The 26,701-nt window shown below is 46.6% G+C and overlaps 2 protein-coding genes across 3 annotated transcripts; both read right to left on the reverse strand.

The window, feature by feature from the left end:
* Positions 1-2,058: 2,058 nt before the first annotated feature.
* Positions 2,059-19,569, reverse strand: col6a1 (collagen, type VI, alpha 1). Its single transcript, XM_052046117.1, has 35 exons — positions 19,228-19,569; positions 18,476-18,605; positions 18,186-18,386; positions 17,883-18,042; positions 17,199-17,312; positions 17,084-17,104; positions 16,963-16,983; positions 16,819-16,863; positions 16,277-16,330; positions 16,125-16,169; positions 15,942-15,968; positions 15,815-15,841; positions 15,653-15,697; positions 15,414-15,467; positions 14,009-14,071; positions 13,866-13,928; positions 13,716-13,769; positions 13,608-13,643; positions 13,467-13,529; positions 12,778-12,840; positions 11,138-11,200; positions 10,789-10,851; positions 10,657-10,707; positions 10,532-10,567; positions 10,386-10,448; positions 7,433-7,498; positions 6,010-6,045; positions 5,673-5,709; positions 5,432-5,440; positions 5,199-5,332; positions 4,809-4,915; positions 3,944-4,130; positions 3,694-3,865; positions 3,549-3,578; positions 2,059-2,999 (listed from the first exon to the last, which is right to left on the reverse strand). The coding sequence occupies exons 1-35, from the start codon at positions 19,310-19,312 to the stop codon at positions 2,395-2,397; spliced, it is 3,030 nt and encodes a 1,009-aa protein (XP_051902077.1). The 5' UTR covers positions 19,313-19,569; the 3' UTR covers positions 2,059-2,394.
* A 1,782-nt stretch (positions 19,570-21,351) lies between these two features.
* LOC127587642 (zinc finger protein 345-like) lies at positions 21,352-26,038 on the reverse strand. Of its 2 annotated transcripts, none has more exons than XM_052046115.1 (7): positions 25,856-26,038; positions 25,077-25,279; positions 24,496-24,588; positions 24,321-24,416; positions 23,871-23,981; positions 23,634-23,754; positions 21,352-23,545 (listed from the first exon to the last, which is right to left on the reverse strand). In XM_052046115.1, exons 1-7 carry the CDS (start codon positions 25,866-25,868, stop codon positions 21,678-21,680), a joined length of 2,505 nt encoding a protein of 834 aa, XP_051902075.1. In that variant the 5' UTR covers positions 25,869-26,038; the 3' UTR covers positions 21,352-21,677. The 2 variants fall into 2 exon arrangements, with proteins under 2 accessions (XP_051902075.1, XP_051902074.1); XM_052046114.1 differs by having other exon boundaries at positions 23,625-23,754; positions 25,856-26,035.
* Between the last annotated feature and the right edge of the window lie 663 nt (positions 26,039-26,701).

Raw genomic sequence — 26,701 nt, forward strand, 5'->3', positions numbered from 1 at the left:
CTTGAACTGCTGGGAGTTGCCCACAACATTTAGTTTCTATCCAGCGTTTTTTTTTTTAAAAGCGCTTGTCCTCAAAGGGGTCGCGGGTCATTTGGGCGTCACTCAATTGACTTTGGGGAGGGCTAAATCCTCAAATGGTCGTCAGACATTTCCACGGCAAACAAATTCCCTCGTTCGGTTACTGTATAAAAATAAAAAAATAAAAAATCAGTTCCTGCACATTTGAAATGACTGAAATTTCCCATGGAAAAATAACGGTAAGAATGTAAACCAAAAAAAAAGTAGAAACGAATTCAGGGAAAGTTTTAGAAGGAGCTGAGGAAGTCTTGTTTTGACAATGACAAACACGGGAATAAAAATGGCAGGGGAGTGATTATCATTTTCCTTTTTTCAATTGTATCTTTTTTTTTGTCATTTTGGTCTTGAAACCTGATTTTAATATTTTCTTTTTTTTGTTGGTTTCGCGCTCTACAGTATTTGCTGTACTTTGAATGGCAGATAGCAACTAGTATTTTCCGAAGTTGGAATAAATTTAATTTCTGGATTTTAATATTCATCATCACACTTTTATATCAATCTTTACCAACACTGGGGCCATTTTGTGGTCACAAAAAAAAAAAAAAACCCGAGAAGACACAGAGCAAAGCAAAGCACACGTTGAAGACTTCATCCTTGACCTGCTCCCAAAAGATTTGCTGACGTCTTGAGTGATGTAACGCCTCATGACAACTTGAACTTATTCGATGTTTCAGGTCTATTCTGCCGCCATTTTTTTCTTTTCTTTTCTCGAAGACGACTTTTGGGCCGTTTGACTTTGGAGCTGTGGTTCTTAACCTTGTTAGAGGTACCGAATCCAACCAGTCCATGTGCCCATTCACCGAACCCTTCAATACCGAAGAAAAAACTAATATTTTTTTACAAATTCAAGATATAAAATACGCATTTATTAAAAACAGAAAAAGTAAACACAATTTGTGTAAATGTAAAATACAGTTTTTTTTAAAAATCATGCATAAAATGAACCAGCCAGTGATGGCCAAGCGGGCGCGTCATAACTAATTGGCTCTGTCGAACCCCTGAGACTGATTCAACGAACCCTTTGGGGTTCCATCAATCAAACCCAGATTAAGAACCACTGCTTTGGAGACTCCGAAGAAGAATCGGAATGGTTTACAAACGCAGGTTCTCATGCATGTGCGTAAATAAGAGTGAGCAGAGACATTTGTTTTTTTTTGTGTGTTGCAACCTTTATTGAAGAACCACTTTGGACATTCCTGAGGTTGTTGATCCTCAATGAATAATCTTCTTGACACATGTAAAGGCTGACACACAGACTAATAGCACCACAGGGAATGACAACTGTACAGTGACTCGGTGCCACCTGTTGGCAATAACATGAAAGGTGACGGACACTTTTTTTTTAAGGGTTTCTCCTCGGTGGGTGGCTTCGTGGGAGGGCACAGGGGGGGCGTTAACTTTTTTTCCAGCCTTCAAACATGGCAGATGTTTTTCTAGCTCACTAATGAAATATGAAGGAGTGCTTGTGTGTGTGTTTGACGGAGTCATCTCAAGCTGCGCAGAAATTATACAGCAAGTTTGTGTCATTCTGTCATCTGAACCGGTGGGCCGGGACGGAATTGTTTATGGAACAATCATCCAAGGCTACGAGTATAAAGAAAGCACCTGGACAACATGCATTTTACATTTCGAACGCAAACCGAGGGGACAGAAAAAGGCGCGCGGGTGCGTGCACGATGGCACATGTGGCGCCCAGCTGTTGCCATTAGTCACAGGTGAAGCGCTTGATAGGTTTGCGTTCGGAGGCCCCGTGATGTCACCTCCTGTTTTCCGCTTCGGTTAATCCAATGCACGCTTGACGTCATTTGCATTATTCGGCTCAAGAATGAGTTTCATTTTGTCATTTGCGCACTTGCGGCATATGACATTTTCAGTACTCGAAAGGTTAAGTAGCGTGGGTGTGTTTTCAATGGACATCAGGATAGATGACGATAATTTAGAAGCAGATATGCAGACAGAATTAGTATTTTTTTGGGGGGGGGGGCATTTTTGCAAGTTTTTAACGATTTTTATCAAAACCAAGGCCAAACGTCTTCAATGACTCGGGTTAAAATGCCTCACAGGCAACAATTTCCCTACATCTGAAAATCCGACTTGAAGTTATCATTGCTGTTATGGTCTAATGATCCGACCCCATGATGCAGCCCCCATGGTGGTCTACGTTTGAAATTCCTCTCAAAAACAATCATCATTTGCTTTGTGACATTCTTTACAAAAAAAAACAAAACAGTGTATGGTAAATGAGACTGACTATTTCATAATGGGACTAAAAATCGAAAGGGTTGTCAGTCCTGCTATTCTGGGCCCCGCCCGCACTCAGGGCATGGACACTCTTCGGGAGACGGTTTGGTGGAAGACTCCGCGGAGCAGCGAGGGGTAGTCTGCCACGCGGAAGAGATGGCGCTGAGCGTAATTGATGTCGTCACGCTGTCCCCTGCTCACCAGCGTGCGCAGGTTGACCTCGTTGACTTGGCCGCCCACCGCGATGACAAAGAGCTCCAAGCCGGCGTCCGCCAGCTCGCGGACGCGCTTCTGCAGCACGGCCTCGGTGACGGCCTGAGACCTTCCGTCCGAGAACAGGATCACCTTCTTCCTGTAGCCGCTGCCGTCGCCGCGGCTCGGGAGCGACTTGATGGCAAAGTCCATGGCCTCTATGACGTTGGTGCCGTCGTTTTGGAAGGCCATCTCGTGGATGTGATGGGACAGCAGGGTCGCGTTTGTGGTCAGGCCTTGCTCCATGCGGGCGGCGCGGCTGTACTGGCCCACGGCCACTCTCACGTTCACGCCCCTCTCCTTCTGGGCGCTCAGGAAGCGATTGACCAAACGGTGCACGAAGGTCTTACTTGTGTCAAAGTTCTTCTGGCCCACGCTAGCCGAGCTGTCCATCATCAGCAGGAGGTCGTGACTTTGAGAGAAGGAGACTGCAACACGGACGAGAGACCCGATGAATAGGAGAGTGACGATGGGACGAATCTGGACCGACAGTTTTCGCAAAGACCTCTTCCATTATTTTGACGAGAGCTTGAAATGAAGCATCTGCTCAGCTTTATTACTGTGATTCATCGAGGGGGGTTGGGCATTTTCAATGTTTTTTTGCCCCACAAAGGGGAATATCTGGACGGCATCTGAGGACTACTCGGATATGAAAGTCCTTCAATTCTCTTTGATATTTCAAGCTTGGAGACAACATGTCCAGCGTTTGTCCCTTTTCCTGTTCAGGGTCGCCGGGTGCAGGAGCTGCTGCTATCCCAGCTGACTCGGGGTGAAATTTGGACTACGCGGGGCACATCGAGCCACTAACAATCATTCAGATTCTCATTCACACCGGCGACGAGCAGGAAGCAAACCCACGTTGCCCGCGCGCAAGTCAGACCGGCGAACCCCGACGCCATCGGTGACTGTCTCCGTATTATTGTAAAATTTGTAAAATTGTTCTCGAGAGAAAAAAAAAACAAAGAAAACAGACTTACTTGGGCACTTGTAGTCCGGGCACTTCTTATCTGCAGGTGAAAACGACACATTCTAGGTCAGTTTACTCAAAACTGAGAACAAAATAAAATGTTTTATGGAGGGTGGTGGCGTTCTGTGTTTGCATGTGCTCGCCAATCAAAATACCTTGGCAGATTCTGGATGTGAGGTTCTGCAAGAAGGAGTCATCGAGAAGCTCGGCAAAGTTGTCCAGCACGAAGGAGAATCCTGGCTTGGGATCGCTCTTGCACACCAGATCTCCAAGCTGCTCCTGATTGGGCTGACGGCCCGAGTAGTCCTTCACGCCCAAACCTCCCACCTGCAGGCCAACGGATTCCTTGTTAATTTTCCACTGGCACGAGGTCACTCGGGCCGCACCGCACTCGGTGCTCCTTACCCTGATGTTTTTGCCGCAGAGAACATTGAGAGGAACCCTGTCCCTGAGAATGTCAGAGCGTCCGTCGGTGAGAACCAGAACCACGCGGTTCTCCTGCCTCATGAGCTTAATGGTGTTTTCCAGAGCGAAATTCAGGGCCTCGCCGGTGTAAGTGGCCTCAGCCAGCCACTTGAGGTCTTTCACGGCCCTGCGCACAAATACGGACATTTAAGAAGACACAAGTGACAATTAGAGAAGACGATTCGATTTTATTCCCAATTCCAGACAAATGAACCAAATGAGAGTTGTTGTGCAGCCATTTTCTGTTCTTTCTGTTCAACCCTGGTGGGGGGAGGGGCTAAGACTCCAGCGTTTTGTCCAAGTGGAACATTTATTTTATTTATATTTTATTTGTTTTCTCCGCAGGGTGTCCGGGCTCTCCCTTAGAGATAAGGTGAGAAGCTCGGTCATCCGGGAGGGGCTCCGAGTCGAGCCGCTTCTCCTCCATTTCGAGAGGAGCCAGATGAGGTGGCTTGGGCATCTGATTCGGATGCCTCGTGAGCGCCTCCCCGGTGAGGTGTTCCGGTCATGCCCCACCGGGAGGAGACCCCGAGGAAGACCCAGGACACGCTGGAGAGACCATGTCACCCAGCTTGCCTGGGAACGACTCGGGATCCCCTGGGGAGAGCTGGACGAAGTAGCTAGGGAGAGGGAAGTCTGGGCTTCCCTGCTAAAGCTGTTGCCCCCGCGACCGGATAAGCGGTAGATGATGGATGCATGGATGGATGGATATTTTATTTGTTTCAAAATGGAGAAATTCACATTTCTTTGGTTTGTTTTAAGATTGAATGTGTGTGTGTGTGTGTGTGTGTGTGTGTCACTCAACTGTTTAAACTCGGTGAGGGTAGCAACGTTGGTGCCCAGTTGGACCACTTCTTGGGCTTTTGCACCACTGTACTGCACGACGCTCACCCTGGACTCATTACCTGCAAACTGGGGAGGGGAAAAACAAGCTTGTTTTATCAGTTTTGTTGTGCCTCCAATTTTGTTTTCTTCTGTCAGCGTGGCCGCGTTCCCAGCCCTCTTCCTGACTACCTAATTGCGTCCAAACAGGAAGAAGCGAGTCTTTGGAGAGACAAATGAGATCCCGTTCTAAAACCCCCAGATGCAAACTTTTTTTTTCTTTTCCTTCACATCTTTGACGATCATAGCGATCATTATGAAGCATTCAGCCGCACAAATAATATGAAATAAACGCATGAGAGAAGGACATTACCTTGACCTGCTGGTCTTTAATCAATCTGTCTACAACGGTGATGATGAAGTCCTTGGCGAGAGCAAAGTTTGAGGAACCAATACTCTCTGAGCTGTCCACAATGAACGCCAAATCCAGAGCGGCGCATTTACACTCTGATGACACAAAAAGTCACGCAACACTTAATTCTCAAGCCACGGGGGTAAGACGACACGTTCCGGAGCGAAGAGTTTGGAGTTTGAGCATGCACTTACCGCAACAGGCTGCGGCGAATCCACCCCGAATAAAAAGCAGAGAAATAAAAACACATCACAGAAGAAAGTTAGGTCATAAATTGGGAAGAAGAAAAAAAACCCTCCAATTTTAACTCTGTTGGGTTCGATTGCACATTAGCACTGATTAGCGGTACGTTGAAAAGGGTTCAGAGGTTCAACTTGATGAAAAGTTGATGCACGTGTGTGTTTGTGTGTAGCAATGTTACAGTTTACAACTCACAGCAGAGCTTCATGATGATATCCAGAATTTCACATTCCTGAGAAGAAGGGCGGAGTGCACGTTACTGTACAGCAATGCACTCCTCTAAATAGCATCAGATAACCATTGAACACGGCCAAGGCAGCCTTTCAAGTTACTTTAACATTTAAAAAAAGGAAAACATGATGATATTTGACTGTTTGGTGAAAGGTTGCAGGATTTGATGTTCAGGAAATTAGATGTGTGGCTCAAGCCCGAACGCATGGGTGTCATATTCAAATGGAAAAACTCAAAGTCTCTTGGCCAGCGTATGGGATCAGATTCAATCTTTTTTTTGTTTTTGTTTTAATAGACTTACATCAGTTCCTGGTGGTCCGGGAGGCCCAGGAGGTCCCTAGAAGAGAAAAAAAAGAGTGATAGAGACAGGGAGACAGTCATTGTACTAATAGATGCCAACTGGAGAAAAAAAATCAAGTAGACAGCTATAAATTTAAATAAAATATAAGTTCCTGGAATCATTTTTTCTCCCCACCCACCCACTCTCTGGTGATGTTTCTTCAGAAAACCCACCACTATTCGACTGCAACTGCACTGTGGGATATGCTTGAGCAACATGCGAATCCTACAATCGTTCCTCACCACGACATTTTATTCTCTCATTTGGCCGCAGAAACGAAACATCTGTTATCTTTTAACAGATGATAAACTCGGTTTAAGAGCTTTTTTTTCTCTTTTCTTCCTTGCTTGCATGTGTGCACACAGGAACTCAGACAGACAGACAGACAGATGAGAGACGAGAGACAATGGGTCCACACACATGAAGACATGATGCTGGGTCTGGAGGATATGCTGAATACATGCAAATCGGAGGGGAGGCGAAGCCTGGACGGTGTGGAAACTAGCAGGCGTTGGAAGTTTGAGGGTTTTATTTGCGGAACATGCATCCAAACATATGGTTATATTTAGACATTCCTCTTTTGTTTGTTTTTTTGCTCCCACATTGTCGAGTTGGGAAAAGGCGCGGGTGTTACACAGTTTTTCCTATTTAAGATGACTGAAACCAGGGTGGGTATTTTCTGTATGTCTTTGCGTGTGGTTTTATATCGTGCAGAGCGGTGAGAGGAGTTGCGCTTCACTCGGCCACTGAAGCGAGCCCGCAAAGAGAACACCGCAATAAATGCAAGGCCGATGACAATACTTGTGCTCAATCATATATTCATAGCCGAAAGGCAGTTTTTTTTTAAGTGGTCCCAGTCAAGCTGAGATGCAGAGACAGACAGAGGCCACACGCAAAATTGAAACGGGCCCGTCGACAACAAAGTAGAAGCAGACTTAAGTGTTTCCTGCCTGCCTTGCGACATCTTAAGTATTTCCTGCCTGGCATTCACCATCATCTGGCAGCATGCAAGGGAGGAAAATTAAATAGAATTAGAACTCTCTGACATCAGGCTCAAAAAGATGAACAAAGTGCATGTCTGCTGTCTACCTGAAGAGATTCGCGTTAGCATTCATGTCAACAGAATCCCATCTTACTGATGCTGATGACATACAGTCAACATTTCAACTCTGAAAAGAATTATATGGCTTTTTTCTTTGTATATCCTAAAAACAAAGCACCCGCGCGCACACACACACCCATACTCAAGCAAGGTAAGTCACCACTTGCTTGAGTATGGGAGGGGCCTGATGACGTGAGGAAGGGTCGATTGTGCGTGTGAGGAGAGCAAACTACTCAATGTCTCAACTTGTTCACTCAAAAATTCGGACTGTGGCATACTTACCGCATTTCCTTCAGGTCCCCTGTGACCTTTGGCCCCTTTTGGTCCTGGAGGTCCTGGCTGATTGTTCTGTTAAAAAGGAAAAGCAAAGGGTGTTTTTTAAATTTATTTATTTAGCACTAAATTAACCCTTCGTGGTTTAAATGACAAAATATAAAGAGAAAGGGCAGATTTCGTAAATCCGGGAGTCAACATGCAGGGAAACTGAATAGTCTGGCTTCCTTTTTGTTGCCCTTTAAGTCAGAAAGTCGTATTTGTAAACCTGAGCTCACTCGTAACATCACATGTCACATTTTCCCAACAGTTGGTGTCGCAGTGAAACGTTTTCAACAGGTGATGTCACTGTTTTTCCCTAAAGCCTCTTAAATCTTCGGTCAGGTCTCATTGTTCGCGGCCAATCTTTTGCCATAGCGCTGCAGCTGCAGAGAAAGACTGCCTGTGAAACTGCTGATTTCAGTGAGATGATGGCCAAGATTGAGGAAGAGCGACGTCCACGGCGCTTAAATCAATTTCAGGAAATGATGTTCCCACAGATTCCACTTCAAAAGGGATTGTGGGGAATGTTGGCAACACGAGATTGAGTTTCGATGGCTTATTTCCACGATTGGAAACGCAGTTGAAATGATTTGATTGTATAATTTACACCGATGCGCAGTGACAGAAATGCAACCGTTGGCGTAACATGGAACAAAACGACAGAGGCAGCAGCACATGCGGTGCAACGCCACGTTCTGATTTGATCATGAATCTTCATTTGCAGCCCAACACGTCAGACAGAAAAGAGACGTAGCTTTGGGGAAAGGGCGGTCTGGCACTCTGGAGCCACAAATCACACGAAATCGACTCTGCTTCTGGTGACGTTGCAAGATCATTTGGACAACTAGCAGTGCAGCTACATCTACATCGGCACCTGACTTTTACGATGCTCACGCTGACTGGAAATGTGACCAGGGATAGCTCGAAAAGCCGATGTGATACAATGCAAGAGATGTGTACAAGAACACATCTCACAAAAAGAATAATACGGCATTTGTTTATGCGACAGTTCATGCACAAGTACCAGAAACGTTGTTCAGTATAATAATCCAACTATTATGAGTTCACAAAAGTAACAAAATACTCCGATTTGACTGACGTTATGATTAAAGTGCTACCTCTATTTACGAACGCATCGTCATACGAAATGTTCAAGTTGGGAAACGTCTCAACGGGGAAATATTGCGTCTTGTTACGAAAGAAATTTCAAGATACGGAAGATAAAAATGTAGGATGGCTCGCCACTCGCAGCTCCGAGTTCCCTGAACGCACCACCGTTAGAGCTGCTCTGCCATTGGCTATTAGCTGGCATCATCCTGGCAACCCATTGGCTAAGAGGGACCCCCTACCGTACGTGTCGAGTGTCACCGACAAAATTGTGAAATTAAAGAAGCAAGTCAACATTTTGCGTCTGAACGATGCGCTCTCCTGTAACAGCGGGGAGGAAATGACATCATAAGGCTCACCGCCCATGACTTGGGAGCTAGGCTGAGTGAAGCTCCAGGGCCACATTGGAGTAGACGGTCGGAGTACATCAGCCTGACTACTCTGTCCGAAGCAATGTCTCCTTTAAAGCTGGTCTGACGGATGTTTTCCGTCAGCACGTATTGTACAGCGTAAAGCAGCGCATGGATGCCGCAAACAAGGAACCGATTCAAAGTCAAATATTTGCTGGGGAAAAAAAAAATCCGGTGGCTATGGTTACATGTGGAATGTAATAAACAACAATACATAATATGGCGCAGTCTCGAATGAGGCACAAGGACTTCATTATGAATCGAGGACAACAGAAAATTTGGCAAAGCCGGTTGATCAAATGCTCATCAATATGTCAAGAAGACATCCGCGCTTCCAGTAGCTCGCCGTCTCCTTTTTGTTACATCATGAAGCAGAGTTAAAAAGACAGCTTCATTCTCCCTTCCTGTATTTATGCTGAGAAAAGATAACCGGACTCCAGATTTCAGTCAATTATTTAGGGGCATAATTATGTTTACGAAACTTCAAACAAACACAACTAAATTACAGAGTGCAATTTATACAAAGGAAAGCTTGTGTCAAGGCAAACTTTTTTTTTTTTAACAAACCCCAAGTACAATAAACGGATTGCGTTCCTGCCAACTTTTTTTCTTTTAATGAGGAAAACCACATTTTATGTTCTTCATGCATGTTTAGCCTTCATTAGGAGAGACAGTAATCGAATCCACAGCTGTATACATTGGCCCACCGTCACATAATTAAACGCAAACAAATACTAAAACCTGGACCTGATTTTAGTGTGGACGTGAGGCACATGCCAAATCTTAACATGAAGCTCAATTAATCTCAAAGTGTAAATCCCAAACGATCCAAGAATGTGTGGTTTGTGTGTGACCTGTCCTAATGACAACGCGCCTCAGACAGAGCGCTGAGGGAAAGTTACAACGTGCAGAAATTCCACTGAAAACCTGAACAAGTACAACTGGAGGTTCACGTTTTAAGGCTGGCATGCTATATGGACGTACACTACCCCCCCCCCCCCACACACACCCACACAAAGAGTAATGTAGTCCCTTCATCCTCCACACTCATTTCCTGGTATCCTTGACGACGACATATACACAGCTGCATCAGCTCAAAGTTCCCTTCCCCAATGACACACACACACACACAAACTGTTCAGATCTACATTAGAAATTATTTCCAGCTGTAATCCAGAACGACAGTGTGCGAACAAGATGGATGGACAAAGAAACACCAACACGCTGCAGCCTAACGCAAAAGAAAACCGTCAAGACGGCGAATAAAAACCCCCTAAGTATGATTCTATAGAATTCAAGGTGTCAAATGCCATATGTAAGTGGCATCACGTGGCTCACAGCACTGTGACAGGCGACCGGTGTGGAAATAAAAGAAGAATGAGGAGCAAGGCCGACAGACTCACATCAGGGCCCGGGTCACCGGCTTCTCCGTCGTCTCCTTTGGGTCCGGGGGTTCCCTTGCTGCCCTGATGGCGGTGTCACAAGCGAGGTTACACAAGTGAAATGCTTCATTCGCAATTTGACCAAAATAATGTCAAATGAAACTTACAGGTTCACCAGCATCTCCGCGAGGGCCAGGATAACCCTGAGAAGAAGATCTCAATATGACTTTTCTATACGTGTACGGAAGAGCCTTAATGTCACACATTCGTTTGCAGCCCAACAAGTACACACCTGGAAGCCTGGGCAACCTGCAGTACCATTTCCTGGTACGCCGTCCACACCCTGACAACGGCAAGAAGAACATTTGCAGAGTCTTACGCATCAAAAATGTTGTGATGGATGGCAGACATCTTCCTCACTCACCCTGCCTCCCATTGGGCCTCTGTCTCCGGCAGACCCTTTGATTCCTCTTGGTCCTTTGGGTCCCTGCGAGAAACAAGGCACCACAAGATGGCGAAACGCACGCAATATGAAAAGACGTGCTCATGAAAAAAAAACATTCGGATGTACTTAGGATGCTTTTGTGGGCGTGCATGTTCTCACAGTCACAAAATCTAGCTGCTATTCTTGTTTGGGAGAATATTGGCTGGTTAAATAGCACACGATAATACAAAGTGTTGTACGTGCAGCAATTTAACATGCACAATAAACAATAAGACAAATCGGTAATAAAGGTGGTAGAAAGTGTGTATTTTTGTAGAGTGGGACTGACCTCTGGTCCAGGGGGGCCTTCATCACCTCTGTATCCGGGGGAACCATCCCTGCCAGGCTCACCCTGCAAAAAAAAAAGAAAAAAAAAACACAAATTCAGAAACAGAGTTTTTTTTTTAGTTTGTTGAAAATTTGAAAACATGTCTTCAAACTTCAGAAGCGATCGATGCTTTCCAAGTTGTTGTGGTCTAGGAGTTGCCATCAGCTTCACTTCCATTAAAAAATAAAAAAAAGGCGACAATGACCTTTACGTGCCTTTCTGGCAGTATCCACTCCCATAATACGATCCAGATTTATTGATGATATTTTTCCAGTTGCATGTTTGTGGAGAATTGAAGTGACTCTGCTCTTCAGTCTTTTGGCTGACCCTCAAGTAACAACAGAGAAGCTGAACATGGATGAAATGCTTCTCAAGCGTGATTCAAATAAAGTCATAGAATTGATGGCCGTGTTGTGCCATGACCATGAGTGGGAAATCGCGAGTTCTCAGGGAGGCTCATTTAGTTATTACACTTGGAGTGGCGTCAACCAGCAGCTGGCCTCAGCTGCTACACGAGCATTTGGTCCACTTTGGAAAGGATTGCTGCGATATTACACGTTTAGGCATAGAAAATCCAAACTTGACTGCAGGCAGTGATTTATGTAGCCCGACTTGGCTCTAAGGACTAAATACACACCACTAAATATGGGGGGAGGGACATGCGAGGAGTGCTATTGCTTAACTTTCAAACAGTAGGCAGTTTGACGTGGTCAACTTTAAAATGTAGGAAATAGGCGGGCGTAAGCAATGACATCCATTCCATTAAGGTTTTAGAGGCAAGTTGCTCCCCAACATTCGTTATTCAATTGTCTGTGTCTTTGTAATAGTTGACTGTTTCATACAACTGTGGAAATGCTAGTTAGCTAGGATGCTAGGGGCGGGGCAAAGTATGTATATGCTAACAAATATTCATAATGTTACTAAAATAGCTAATCTAGCGGCGACCTTGTATCGTACGGTATTATTTTGACAATATTAGTATTTTAATGACTCATAATTCCAAAAGGATTGGATCATTTCATGTACTTTGCTACTGCGTGTCTCGCTCGCTAAAATAGCGCTATACAGCGGTGACCCAACATGTCCGTTCTCTCGACTTTGAACGGTATTCTTGACACTCCCGTCAGTTCTGATGAGGGAGGAAAAAAAAAAATAGGAGCACAAAGGATTCATTGAAAGCTCTGACATCACACCGGCTACCGCAAGTAATCCATGTCAAGCATTATTTTTGATCCGCTGCCTGGAGCCTTATTAAGAACCGTACTGAGGCTTTGGCTGCAGGAGATGGAGAGAAGAACTGAGTCAGAAGGGAAAGAATGAGCGTCGATGTTTCCCGGGAGGGGTTGAACACTCAAACTGGGAGGGGAAAGCATATGCATGAGTGAGTGGGCAGCACTCTGGGGCCGCGGCCAGGTTCAACACTCTTGAAATGTCCCGTCCCAGTGTGCTCTCCCGCACATGCGCATTGGAAATAAAAAGCGGCTGAAGTGAAAAGTGGCTGTTTTATGGGGCCGCTGGACCAAACAACAAGCTGAAAACAGTCTGCCACTGTATTTCCCCGAGTGTACGTATGATTGTATGCGTGTGCGTGTCGGTCTCACGGGGTCTCCGTTGGGGCCAGCCGAGCCCTCTCGTCCCTGCTCTCCACGGGGTCCTGGCTCCCCCTGGCAAGGAAAAGAACAAATGTAGAAGACAATTTACGGGGGCTTGTCATAATGGACGATAAAGCGGCTGGAGTCAAGCATTTAAAAAAAAAAAAAAAAAGCATGATGCAAGTTGAATGGTGAGGAATTCCGTTGAAGTGCAATAAAATCGTCGCGAAGCTGTTAAGGTTGTGGATTTTGGAATTCAGTCAATATTTTTGGAGATAATACAGTATAGCCTCTTCGGTTGCTCAGTGACAGAAATAAAATAGGACCTAAGATGGGGAAAATGCGACCAACGTGTCTCTCCGAGCTGCTCCGCACAAAAATAATAAAAGAGGAATGAAAAAATACGGGTGCAGTGAAGCAGAGCATCGAGATGAGTTATTGGAGCCAGTTCACTTCCTGGCCCTTGAGCAGGGCACCAAAGCCCCAACTGTTGGGCCTGACAAATTCTGACTTCTGTGGGGGGTTTTTTTGTTTCTTTTTCTGCACGACGTGCAGCTGTGTATTCTGGCCTATGAGCATATAGTCTGTTCGGGGGGAAGAAATCAAATGTTGGTGTCTGTTCACGACGCTGCTGAGAAGTTCCACTGCATTTCCGAATCATCATCATCATCATCATCATCATCGTCATCGTCACTTACTGGCTCTCCTCTTGGTCCTCGGTTGCCACGGGAACCTTGCTCCCCCTTCTCTCCAACTGCTCCCTACAAGAGATTAGCAACCATGAAGACTTTATTGCCCAACGGAGCCACATAGCAGTGATCCGAATCAACATTATTTACGATCTCGCCACGAGGTCCGTCCGGTCCCGGCGCACCCTGAAACACACAGGAAGTGAAATGAAGGCGAGCCATTTTGGGACCAAAGTTGGATATTTCCGTCATACTTACATCATCACCGCGCTCGCCTTTGTCCCCGTTAGCTCCACGAGGTCCGGGATCGCCCTGTCGCAGCAAGCGCGTGATAATGTCAGAACTTTAGATCTCTCGGTTTTGGTGGTGGGGGCGTGGGGGTCTCTCTCTCTCTCTCTGTTGGTTTACCTGAGGTCCTAACGGCCCATAGTTTCCAGGTCTTCCCGGTTCGCCATCTCTTCCACTATCTCCCTGGAATAAGCACCGGGCGACTTCATCCACCGTGTTCGGTTCAAAACCCGAAAAACTCACATTACAATATCATCTCTTACTTTTTCTCCTTTTGGCCCAAAAGGACCAGGGTCTCCCTTTGGCCCAGGCTCACCCTGTAGACCCTGGAAGGAAAAAAAAAACAGCAACAGCTGAAACCACAACACTGAACCGTTGCAACATCCGAGCATGCATGCGCATGTGTGTGTTTGTGTGCAATATGTCTATACGGCTTCATTTAAACAAAGCGACAGCAAGAATGTAAACCTAGCAGTGATTAAAGAGCAAGGGGCCCCCCAGGTTTCGAGGCCCGATAGTGGTCAAGGCCTCTCAAGGAGTAATAACAAAACATACAACTGTAGCTAATGGCTAATTTTGAAACAACATGTTTAAGCCAGGGCGGCCCGGTAGTCCAGTGATTAGCACGTCTGCTTCACAGTGCAGAGGTACCGGGTTCGATTCCAGCTCCGGCCTCCCTGTGTGGAGTTTGCATGTTCTCCCCGGGCCTGCGTGGGTTTTCTCCGGGTGCTCCGGTTTCCTCCCACATTCCAAAAACATGCGTGGCAGGCTGATTGAACACTCTAAATTGTCCCTAGGTGTGAGTGTGAGTGCGAATGGTTGTTCGTTTCTGTGTGCCCTGCGATTGGCTGGCGACCGATTCAGGGTGTCCCCCGCCTACTGCCCGAAGACAGCTGGGATAGGCTCCAGCACCCCCCGCGACCCTAGTGAGGATCAAGCGGCTCGGAAGATGAATGAATGAATGTTTAAGCCACAGGCAGGTAGCAGTGCTCGGCATACATAGTTTATAAAGTTACACTGGATATATAAGACAAAGAAAAATACATAAACACTGCGTGGAAATGCAGCGCCTAAGCCTTGAGTCAGTGTGAAAAAAGATTACGTAAACATCTCATGAGCTACTTCCCTTATAAAGTGATTATTGGTGTCAGCAAAGCGTGAAAGGCCGCACATGCATCAAACGTGACTCAGTAGGACCATTGCGAGAATAAATTACGGCAGGCGACTTTTCGGCTCATACGAAGTCATTGAGCGCTGCATATACCGACACGCTGAAATGAAAAGCCTGCATTAGGCTTTGAGGTGGCATGTAAAGGAGGCTATCCTGTCTTGTATTCTTCTTTGTTATTGAACTCACAAAACATGTCTGCCAATTGGCACTCATCAATCGGCCCATTGACAGTGACAGAGACTCTCCACGCTTTGCTTTCTCGTCAGATACATCTGAAATTATCTATGGACGAATGTAAAATAAGCTCGGGATTTATCAGGTCGGTGTGTATAATTGTGGGTTTTGTTTTCGTTCAAGAATTTACATTAAATATTAGTTGGGCTAAATATGATGCATGCCGGACTGGTTGGAATGACTCGGGCGGCACCAAAGGTCGGGAGATGACGGCTGGGCTCGCCCAAGCGCTCGCAACACGTTGATTGAGATCTTGAACTCACATCTGATCCAGGAGATCCTTTGCAGCCAGAAAGGCCGGGGTAACCAGCCTCACCCTAACAGGAGAAAAAAAAATTGTAATCACTTGAGCGCCCCCCCCCCACCAAAAAATAAAGACTCTCATTCATTTGCTTACATTCTTTTAATTCCTCAAATCTCATTTTTAGTAGACAGTTGTAATCAAATACCGAATATTATTATTTTGAGATTGGTCATAGGTCGGCCACTGTTTCTAACCCACCTTGCGTCCATCGATTCCATCATTTCCCCGTAGACCTTTGTCACCCTGTTGATGAGGCGCAGACACAGAAGAGAAAGTGAAGCGAGCCGCCAAACAATCGAACACAGCGGATGCTGGCAGAGATTGAACAAACAGGGGGCTGGGCATGAAAATCAAACTCACCTTGTAGCCTTTGTGTCCCCTTTCTCCCTGCAAAGAGCACGAAACATCAGTCGGTTGTGTCCAACCCAACAGTTAAGCGGCACACGTGTATCGTATTTGGGATTTTATTTGGACGACTCCTTGATACCTTCACGCCTCGACCACCTCGGTCTCCCTGCAAAGAGAAAAGCACACGTTGTAACACATTCAAATGGATTTTTTTCACATTTTGTATTGCTTTGAGTTGGTTTTTAATTATTTCATGCAAGTGCGCTGCATGAAATTCCAATATGACCCAAGAGGGTCAGTCGGGTCTTGGTGGAGGTTTTACCTTCATTCCGCTGTATCCAACAGGACCGGGATCTCCAACGCTTCCCTGTAACACGGCGGCAACAATGGATAGTTGACGATTAGTATCCTTACTCAAGTCCGAGGAGACGATGTCATGGTAGAGTGAAAGACTGAATGGCAAAGGTCACCTACCATGGCGCCAATGTCTCCTTTCTCTCCTGGCATTCCGGGTCTGCCCGTTTCGCCCTGTGGAAAGATCATACAAGAACATCATCCAAAATGTTGCGGCGAGACTCCTGACGAGTCTTTCATCTTGTTAAAAGGTCTACGATATCATTCTAACAAACGTTGTATCCCAATATTGTGTCAAATGCGCCACACTCGGCGTCCATCACAGCTCGGTCATGCTGGAAGGGGGATTCTCCCATCTGCGGCCCCTCCTCAAGGTTTCTCATTTTTCCCCGGATGGGCTTTTGGGAGTTTTTCGTTGCCCTCCTGGGAATGACGGTCAGGCGATGTCGTGAATACTTTTTAACTGTGGGCCTGCTGTGAAGCCCTTTGAGACTGTTTGTGATTTACGACAATAGAAATAAATGTGACTTGACCTGACTGTGATTCAAAAGAAGTTTGCCGCACACTTGTGTTTTTTTAACAATTTGCCACAGATTCATTCTTCTGGGTCAAAGTGATTTTTCGCATTGATAAACCTAGAGCGTAAACTTGTATCATCGTACCATGCCGCCAGCATCTCCATCTGGTCCTTTGGGGCCTCCTGGAGCCTGTAGCAAAGCAAAATGACAGGTGATGACATTGTTCACCGAAAATGAAACAGCAAATATGCGAGGAGATCTTCAGAAAGTGTCACACTGGCTACTTACATTGCAGTCAAATGAGCAGCACTGTGGGGGGTGGGGGGGGGCGAAGAGACACAGCATGTCAAATAAACACTACGCCATTTAAAGTGTAGTTTGAGGTACAAAAACAGATGATCAGACATACCACGTCCTTGGTCTCATTTGTCTGAAAAAGGAAGACAAAATGTCAATAAGATCCAAATACAAAATTCTGTGAAGTACAAAAAGTGGACAATAACGAAAGAGAAGACAACACATACGATCATATCGATGATGGTTCGGATGGTTCCCATCTTGGTGGCTCTGGAGTCATCTGCGGCTGTGAAGTTCTGCCTGTAGTTCTGGTCAGTGGCGATGATGGAGAGTCGAGTATCCTAAAAAGACAAACGCAAAACGGGAAATCTTTAACGCACATCTCACACTAGATGTCATGTGACATTCGCAAAGTGAGCATGACAGCAAGTGGCAAAATGGCCGCCCCCACCCCTGAGATGGACACAAACAAAGTGGATTTTTTGCATCAGAATAATATCATCACAATAATTATGTGCAGGCTGAAGTAGCAATATATTTGATAATATTTATGAATTAAGGAGATGGTTCAGCAACAGGTGGATTTTTTTTTCCTGAAATGTCATCGCTATAAATTCTAGCGCAATAAATAAAGTCTGAAAAATCTGATGTGCTTGAAAAAAGTCAGTGTCAAAATAATGATGGTCACATGATGCTATCTCTGCTCAAAAAAATGCTGTTGAGCAGACCCTCCCAAAATTAATGAATAATAATAAAAATACTTTACACTCACATTACCACTAATGGGAATTTTTTCAGTCTTCAATTACCAAACGTCCATGTTTTGGGATAAGGGAGGAAGCATTGGCAAAGAATGCTGAGACATGATGCAAATGAAGTGGTTGCCAACCAATCAAAAGTGGTGCACGTACCTCCTGATCAGGTGAGATGGCGACGGCGAACACCTTGACGCCATGTAGCCTAGCTTCATTCGCAGCCTCCTGCACACCTCCGCATGGCTCCTTGTAGCCAGTAATGGGATGGCCGTCAGTCACCACCACGATGTACTTGTTCTCGTGGTAGTGAGAACCTCTGGGGAGAGCACAAGACGGTAAACGGGTGAGCTTTTCAGCAAAAACACGAGGATAGGTTGCCCTCCAAAAAAAAAGTACATAGGTCAGTGCCAAACTCAAATAGGCCCGGTTCACCGTATTATTCTTAGGAGTGATTATTACGCAATGAGCAGCTCGGCAAGTCCCCTCTTGATGGCGCAGTCCGTGTAGGTCCCTTTGCCGATGTATCTGATGGTGTCAATGTCATTCTTCAGGGCCTGCCGATCGGTGCTCATGTCACTCAGTTCGCGCACCAGGATGACGTCGTCACTGTAGTGCAGCGCCCCCGAGTTCCATGTCAGGTAGCGATCGCATCGATGGCGCCTATGGGGAGTAAAGCTATTGATGAGACTGTCCCTCGAACAGGCCACCTAAAGAAATTTCAAGCTCCGGTTCCCTGTGCGTGTTCTTACATGTCCTGCAGTTCATCTATGAAGCGTTTGGTGAATTCTTTGATCTGGTCAATGTAAAAGTTGGGAGGTTTCTGCCGGAGGGCCACACTCTCGGATGTATCCAATACGAAGAAAAGGTCAACCGGACATTCTGTTCACATAACAAAGAAATAGGCAATGATCATGTACACCACTGCGCCACATGTGCCCCCAAAGTGCTCTCAATTTTTTAAAAAATGCAAGCTGCAAAAAAAAAATAAAAATGTGTCTAAGCATTGCATGAAAAAAGAGGCCCGTGGTGCAGCACTGCAGGCCTCAGGTGTGACACCCAAGGGTGTCATGTTGTCTGTTAGCAGACTCCTGCAGGCCTGCGGTATAAGCAACGAGGCTCGACCACTTGTACGAACACCGCAAAATGGGAACAATTCCGCAGTGCCATCTTCTTTCGGTTTCACCAATCTCAGTCAGTTAGTGCATTAAACTCTTCATCTCAAATTCACCAACATGCACTGAAAGGCCTTCAAGTTCACACATTCAGTCTTGTAGATTTTTTTTAGTGTGTGTCGAATCTAATATCATTGGACATGTCCATCCATTTCGTGAGCCTTCTTGAATTTGGCAACAGCGCACATCTGGATCATCGCTTACGGGAAACGTCACTTCGGCATGCACCACGACGAAGATGAAATTGAAGACTTTATATGCGATACAGTTCGTTGCACGGAGAAGGAGCACAGCCTTCCCTTCGAAGAAATTAAGAATCTGAAACTTACCCGCGGACCTGGGTCTTTGGATCTGCGTTTGCGCTCTGGCCAGGAGGACGCACAGCAGCACAAGGAGCCCTCTCAAAGTCTCCATGGCTGAACTGCTAAATATGAAGTCAAACAAATAATTCCCCGGAAGAAACAAACGCGAACGCTGCCCGATTCCCCAAAGGCGGCTCCCGTTTGACTAAATTCAGGCAAAACCTTTGGAGTTCCACCGCCCCGCCGCAGTTCGTCCAGGCGAGACCCAGAGCGCGCACAGGAGGAGGACGCGCGCGACGAGAGAAGAGGGGGCGTGCACGTGCCCTTTTTTTTCAGTGCACGAGAGGCACGTTTGGCGAGAACGCGCATAGACTCAAAGTTTACACAAAATCTCAGATGGAGCCGTTTCCATATAAGGCCGGTCGAGAGAATTATGGACGTACGAAAAACGCGATGCAGACAACAAAACCTGCCAGCGCCCTCATACCGTTTGTCCCCACCCCCTTTTTTTTAAGAACTAAACCATCACTCGAATCTTTGATTTTTAGGACTTGAATAAATAAAACCAGGTCTCACATTTAATAACAAAGAATGGCTGTACGAAATCATTTGTCATTAAAAATCACGAAATTGATGGGCGGTGGCGTCATTTGTGTCGCAAACGACGAATTGAATACAAACTTTGGGGGCTACTTTTCACTTTTGTCAAATGTTCCCTGGGTGAATACATCTGGTTCAACTTTCCAGACCAGATATGAACTTTCAGAGAGAAAATGGGGAGATGCAAAAGGAGGAGGGAATTCTTGGCGCCCCTCAACCAGCGCAGCAGAAAGAAACACAGTGCCACCTAGCGGACGTTGTGGGCATAACTTGGAGAGGCCGCACGTTCACTCCCCTGGAAGAGCGGAAAACGTGGAAGGCTCCACTTGGCCAGGTGATGAGTGATGTTTCATGGTTGCTGTGGACATACGTGTGGTGGGACTGTTCTGCACTCACTTTTTCCACTGAGCTCACTTTTCTTGGAGACGCCGTCGCTCACAGTGAGCAGATGCACGGCGGGAGCAGGGAAGATGAGTTGGGGTGGGCGCGGGGGGAGAGAGAGAGAGACATCTGGTAATGATCTGTGTTTACGATCCAGTCCTCATCATAAATCAGTTTAGTTCCATGGCAGCCTGTTTAAATGGTGATGCCTGTGTTTCGGGATGTCTCCGTATAGAATTTCTCTCGAATCCACATCAAACTCCATTTTAAGAAGGAAATTGGAAGTTGGCTTTGTTTTCAGTTATATAAGAATTTGTGCTCCGAGGGAGAAAGCTGTGCACTTTTTTTTGAAAACTTCTTTACAAGCATGAGGGCGACAGACAGTTTTAAGATCGCACAATGAGCTCACTCATGTTGTCATCATCACCCCAAGGGAACTAAGAACACGGTGCACCCACAAAGCACATGGAGGCCGACATGCAATGAATAGTCGCGTCTGGCCAGCATATTTGGCAAAGAAAATGAGTTTCCACAAACTCGACGTTAAGTAGGCAGGACTAGTAGCAAATCTGAGTCAGAGAAACTGAGCATGATGGGCTGAACACAGAACCGCTTTTTTTTTTTAATGGCGTTTAAGTTAGAAAACGATGATGAAGAAATGATTCCAAAGTAAATACCGCTCTGTGGAACATTTACATCAAACTAATGAGGGGGAGGGGGGGAACCTTACCAAAAAAAAGGCCACATCTGGAAGAGATTAATCACCACGACCGGGATATAATTCCAGCGAAGGCTTCATTTTCATGCGAGTCAATGTACAAATAACAAAAAGTGATTGGTCATCCCGAGAGTTTACTCCGCTAGCAGATGCCACAAGGCGCCGGGTCGGAACTGCAGGAAATTGCAGCGCGATCAAGATTCCGATGTGTGCCAAATAAATGAAAATGACAGGAAATGGGCCAGATGAAACCTGCACAATATCAGCACCCCACCGAGCAGTCGTCTCCCTCGTGTCTATCGGTGAATATTTCAAAACAAGCGAGTCATTCAAGGATAAACAGTCCGCTCTTCCTGATTGCAGCTGGTGGACGCCAGCTGCACGAGTGTCAAATGAGGCTGCTGCCATCTTTTTTTCTTTTTTTCTCCGAAGGACAGCAAATTCACACCACATTGTAACCAATGTCATTTAATTTGAAGTTGTCAAACTCAGAAAACCATAAAGGGTAAAAAGAGACAGCTGCTGACTTGACATGGTTGCCTTTCAGGAAAGGTTACGGAACCCAATGTCAATACTTGTCCTTCAAAATGGAGGTTTGGGGGTTTAGTAGCGCAGTCATTTCAACCGTGCTTGACAATAAAAAAAATTTAAAAAAGAAGAAGATGCAGTCCTTAGGATGAAATTTGAGGACGAGAGGGTTTACATGATCGCAAATATTGATGACTTTGCGGAGTAACACTTCACCTTTTTTGCGTGGCGCGGGGGTAGCCGCTCCATGTCAGTTCACGGCCGAGTGACTTTTGAGGTGCCTCCTCAGGTGGTTTAGACAGGTGTACGTCTTGGGGCAGATCTGACAGTGGAAAGGTCGCACCCCCGAGTGGTTGAGCATGTGCTGCTTGAGCACGCTTCCGTCCGAGAAGGCCTTTCCGCACTGGGAGCACACGTAGGGCCGTTCGCCGGTGTGGACGCGCATGTGCACCGTCACCTTGTGCGCCATGGTGAAACCTTTGCCGCACACCGTGCACTTGAAGGGCCTCTCGCCGGTGTGGGTGAGCCTGTGGGTGCGCATGGCGCCCATCTGCGAGAAGGCCTTGCCGCAATCCGGGCACACGTGAGGCTTCTCGCCGGTGTGAACCCGCGTGTGGCTCCTCAGGCCGCCGGCCGTGGAGAAGCACTGCGAGCAGCGCGTGCATTGGTAGGGACGCTCGCCCGTATGCGTGCGCATGTGCTGCTTCAGGTCGTAGCGGTTTCGGAAGCCGCGGCCGCAGACCGGGCAGCTCTCCGGCCGGTCGTCGTTGTGGCGCAGCTCGTGATTGGACAAGCACTTTTCCGACAAGAAGCATTTGCCGCACTCGCGGCACTGGTAGGGTTTCTCGTGGTCGACCCGCTGATGATACTTGAGCTCGCTGATCCCGGGGAAGGTCTCGTCGCAGTAGCGGCACCTGAAGCGATGGTTGGGGCTGTAGGGCAGCTGATGCTCAGTCATCTGATGGTTCCTCAGCAGGTGGGCCATCTTGAAGGTCTTGCCGCAGTGCGAGCACTCGTATTTGGTCAGCAGCTGCACGCACTGGTGCCGGACGCACTCGTGCACGGACCTGAACTGACAGCCGCACTTGGTGCAGATGTGGGCGGCGTTCTTGCACTTCCTTTTCCGGTGGCCGGACAGGTGGGCCTCGGTGCGGAAGGCTTTGCCGCACTGGGAGCATTTGTACGGCTTGACGGCCGTGTGGAAGCGCTGGTGCTCCAGAAACTCGAAGCGGTACTTGAAACTCCTTCCGCACAGCGGGCAGTTGTGGGCGACCCGTCCCCGAGGGTAGGCGGATTTGACGGCCAGTTTCCTCAAGGCCAAAGAGGAAACCCGGTTAGCCGCGCCGCATTTCTTGCGCTTGCCTCCGCCCAGCAATTTGGAGGCCTCCATCGCGCCGACCTCGTCGTGGCGCTGCTGATGCTTCACCAGACACTTGGAGGAGATGAAGCTCTTGCCGCACTCTTTGCACCGGTACGGCTTGTCGTGATCCACCTGCTGGTGATACTTCAGATCGCCGATGCCGGAGAACCCTTCGCCGCAATGGCTGCACTTGAACAGGCGGCTGGGAACGTGAGTGAGCAGGTGTTCCTTCAGGCTGCTCGATTTTTGGAATGTCTTTCGGCAGTGCCCGCAATCGTAGTTCCGTCCTCGCTTGGGGCAGTGGTGTCGGAATTTGTCCAGGGACGAGGGAAAACTGTTCCCGCATTTGATGCACAGGTAGGCCGCGTTTTTGCATTTGCGCAGCCGGTGGCCGGCCAGCAGAGTGGCCGTCCTGAAAGCCCTCCCGCACTCGGAGCAGTTGTAAGGCTGCTGGCCGCTGTGGACGCGCCGGTGCTCCACCAGCGCGGAATGATGCTTGAAGCATTTGCCGCATTCGGAACATTTGTGCGTCGCCGCCTGCGCTCGGTGACAAGGGGACGAGGACAGGTCCGTTCTTTTCGGAGAGTCGGCAAAGTCAGTCGAGGTGGAGGGGTTGGTGGACAGTTCTTCGTCAAACATGACGATCTGGGGAACGTTGTGGTCATCGTCACAGGCGCTCGGGTGGGAGGCGATGGCCACTTCCAAAGAGGGGGGCAGCGACAAGGACGGGATGAGGAGATCGTCCGAGTGAAAAGGAGCTGCGTGTGGGCAAAATGGCTGGTGTCACTCAATCTCGCACGACACGCAACATTTACTGAGAATATGCAGAGACCATACCGACGGTACTTTTTGCCAATTTTCCATGACATTCTTTGCTTTGGAGGAGAAATTTGAGGTCTTCTCCAGTTGACACACACTGGATGTACTCCTCGAGGACAGAGGGGGAGGCATTAAGCCAAGACGCGGTCTTAAAAAAAAAAAAAAAAAAAGACGACATTATTTCAACGGAAGAAGAACAACTTCAAACTTGCAGAGCAACCTTCAAGGGCGATGAGGACACTTTGGTCATTTTTGCTGGCGCACCTGCTTGAAATCTGGGATTGGCAGCAGCTCCTCGAGCCTGGTGAAGAATTCGCAAACAAGCGTCTCCAGCGCTGTGTCGAAATCAGGGCCGTACTCCACCGGGAACACGTTCTGTGTGGTCAGAGAATAAAAGGTTGCCACTGTGACGCTCGAAAAAACTGGAAAAATTGGACGATAGGTTGAAGGAAATCACTTGTGTTGTCAGGTGAGAACATGATGCCAAAGTATGAATGATGGTTGTCCTTGATTTGTGTGCGCCTTTAATGTCCAGATTTTTAAAAGTAACTATAAGGGTAATTTTTTTTTAATTCAAATTTAAGATTAAGGATCAACACACACGCTGGAATGATGAAATGTAGCTCAATATCCGGTCAATTTGTCATAAATGCAAACATTTAACAACACCGGTCTTAACGTATAAATGTATAGAAACGGCGCGGTCCAATCTACCTTGAGGAAATGTTCCCTGCCGTCGGTATCTTCAATCAGGCCTTGAACCAGCTTCATAAAGTTGGCCTCTGGTGCTTCAATCGCAGGATCATTTGTCTAGACATCAGAACACAGAATGGCAGTAAGCGACGGCGTGTCACACTCTCTCTGGAAGCATGAAACTGACATCGCTCACCTCTTCAATGCAAGACGATCGGATCCTGTTGAGGTGAGTTTCCACAGCTTTAAGATCGTCCGGATGCTCAGAATGTAACAATTCAAGAGTGGTCTGGTGGAAATCATACAAGAAGCGGATCACACCAGTTTCACACAGGCAGGCTATATTTACACAAGCGTGAATTGCAACACAATACAGCACAGGCCCAGAGTAATATCGCTAACTTTTTGGGTGTAGTGGAACCAGCCACGTCAGTCACACATTGCAAAGTTTTTTGTTTTTTTTCCCCCAGAAACCTAACGACTAATCAAACACATTACATCGTCCAGTGAAGTAATCTGACAACAGAAGAAGACCATAAAACGACAAATCAACTGACCTCAGAGATTTACTTTTCACCACCAAGGGAAAATACAGTCAACTGCCTCTTGGGTGCAGCAGTGAGAAACATTTGACAAGCCTTACATAGTTAATTACGAACGGTGTCGATTCCAGGCAGGTTAACCATGGTCTTCAATTCAGGCGCTTCATCTACTCTTTTCATCTTTTCCCTTCCTCAATGTCACAACAAGTGATCAAATGGAGTGGTTTTCACTTACCCTGGCCCTCAGGCCGAGTGACAAAAGTCTGCCCTCTCTTTTACTCATGAGCTCGGGAACAGCATCTGTCACCATGGTTACGAACTCCTCCAGCTTCCCATAATGCTTAATGTTCCTCTGGCGAACCACTTCCCACATCACCGCTGACATCAGCCTCAGTGGTGGCACCAGGAGGGCCAGTGATGACAGAGGAACGTTGAATTCTTTCAAACACACAGTAGGAAGCGCAAAATGTCATTCAACCTGGCCACCTTGAACACTTTAATGACGATGTGCAATGCATCTACTTTCACTGGAGACAATGGGTCCGTTAAGCGTTTATCAATTGGAGCTCCATGTTATATCCAGACCAAAATAAAACTGAAAAAGAAAGGATCGCGTACGATGTAGTCCGCACAAACCGCACACGTCTGGCATTAACCGTGCATTTAGTGAGTCCAGCTTGAAAAAAAGCCCCGTTTGTCCTGTGGCATAGCCAATGTAGCAAAACAGACGTTCGCGGTATGCTACAATTTAATCAGGATGCCACTAAATACTCAACAATTGCACTTTGTTTTCAACAAATGTGTTCGATTAAATATCGACGATGTTCGCGAATAAAGAACCAACGTGCTAGCTCTTAGGCCACTAATGTCAGCAAGCTAACCTACTGGTGAGCAAAACAAGGCTCGCTCCAGGGATTAGTCGAGGCCTGTAGAGCCGATGGTACATATTTGCATTTTCTGAAACATAAAAACATTTAGGTACATATTCATCGGGTTCGTCGATCGAATGCATACCCATGTCACTCATTTTCGATTTCTTCAACTGCGACGAAGGGCAAAATTTCTACATGGACGAATTTTCACTGCTTTCCCAGTTAGCCTTCAAGCTAACTGTTTATGTAGCAAGGGCGCCAACTTCTTCCTGAAACATGCTCTTCGTAAATCAGTTGGCTCAGTTTGCGTCACTCTGTAGTTAGGGCGTTCGTTTTGGTTTACATGGCGGCCCGATTTTAACCTTGCACGGAATTTACATCGACCGCTCACCCGAACGCCGGAAAAAGAAGCGTAGTGACTAAAAGTGACATCGCAACCACTCCCGATTTGCTTAATTTTATAATAATTTACAGTAATACAAAATGGGAGTCGTTTACATTTTTCCCAAACACTCCGATATTTCTGACCACATATGTACAGCCATTCCATGCAATGAATAATTTTAAAACAATTTGGCATTTAGTAGACCTTACACGTAAAACAAAGAGCCGATTATTTGTCGGTTTCATATTGAGTGGTGGAATGTAACAAAGTACAAATACTTAATAACCGGAGGTTAGTTAAATTGATTTTTCAGGAGTCTGTAATTTATGTTTAATTTTTCGGAAGTTTTTTAACTTTTATTTTACACTTTGGCTCACTACATTAGTGCAGAAGCCTCTCGTCTAAACTCTATTATTTAGTCAAACTAGGCTTTTACTTTTTTCATCCTCCGCAGATGATCACCAACTGTGGGGAAAAAACTGATGAGTAAAATCTACAGCGGTTGAGATTATGGGGATTTATAGATGGAAATAAACAGCAGTCACATGGAGGATATTAACGAAGGAGCATGAACGGCAACATTTGAAGACGCAAGATATTCCA

This window comes from Hippocampus zosterae, chromosome 15 (genome assembly GCF_025434085.1).
Source record: "Hippocampus zosterae strain Florida chromosome 15, ASM2543408v3, whole genome shotgun sequence".
In the NCBI taxonomy this organism is placed as follows: domain Eukaryota; kingdom Metazoa; phylum Chordata; class Actinopteri; order Syngnathiformes; family Syngnathidae; genus Hippocampus; species Hippocampus zosterae.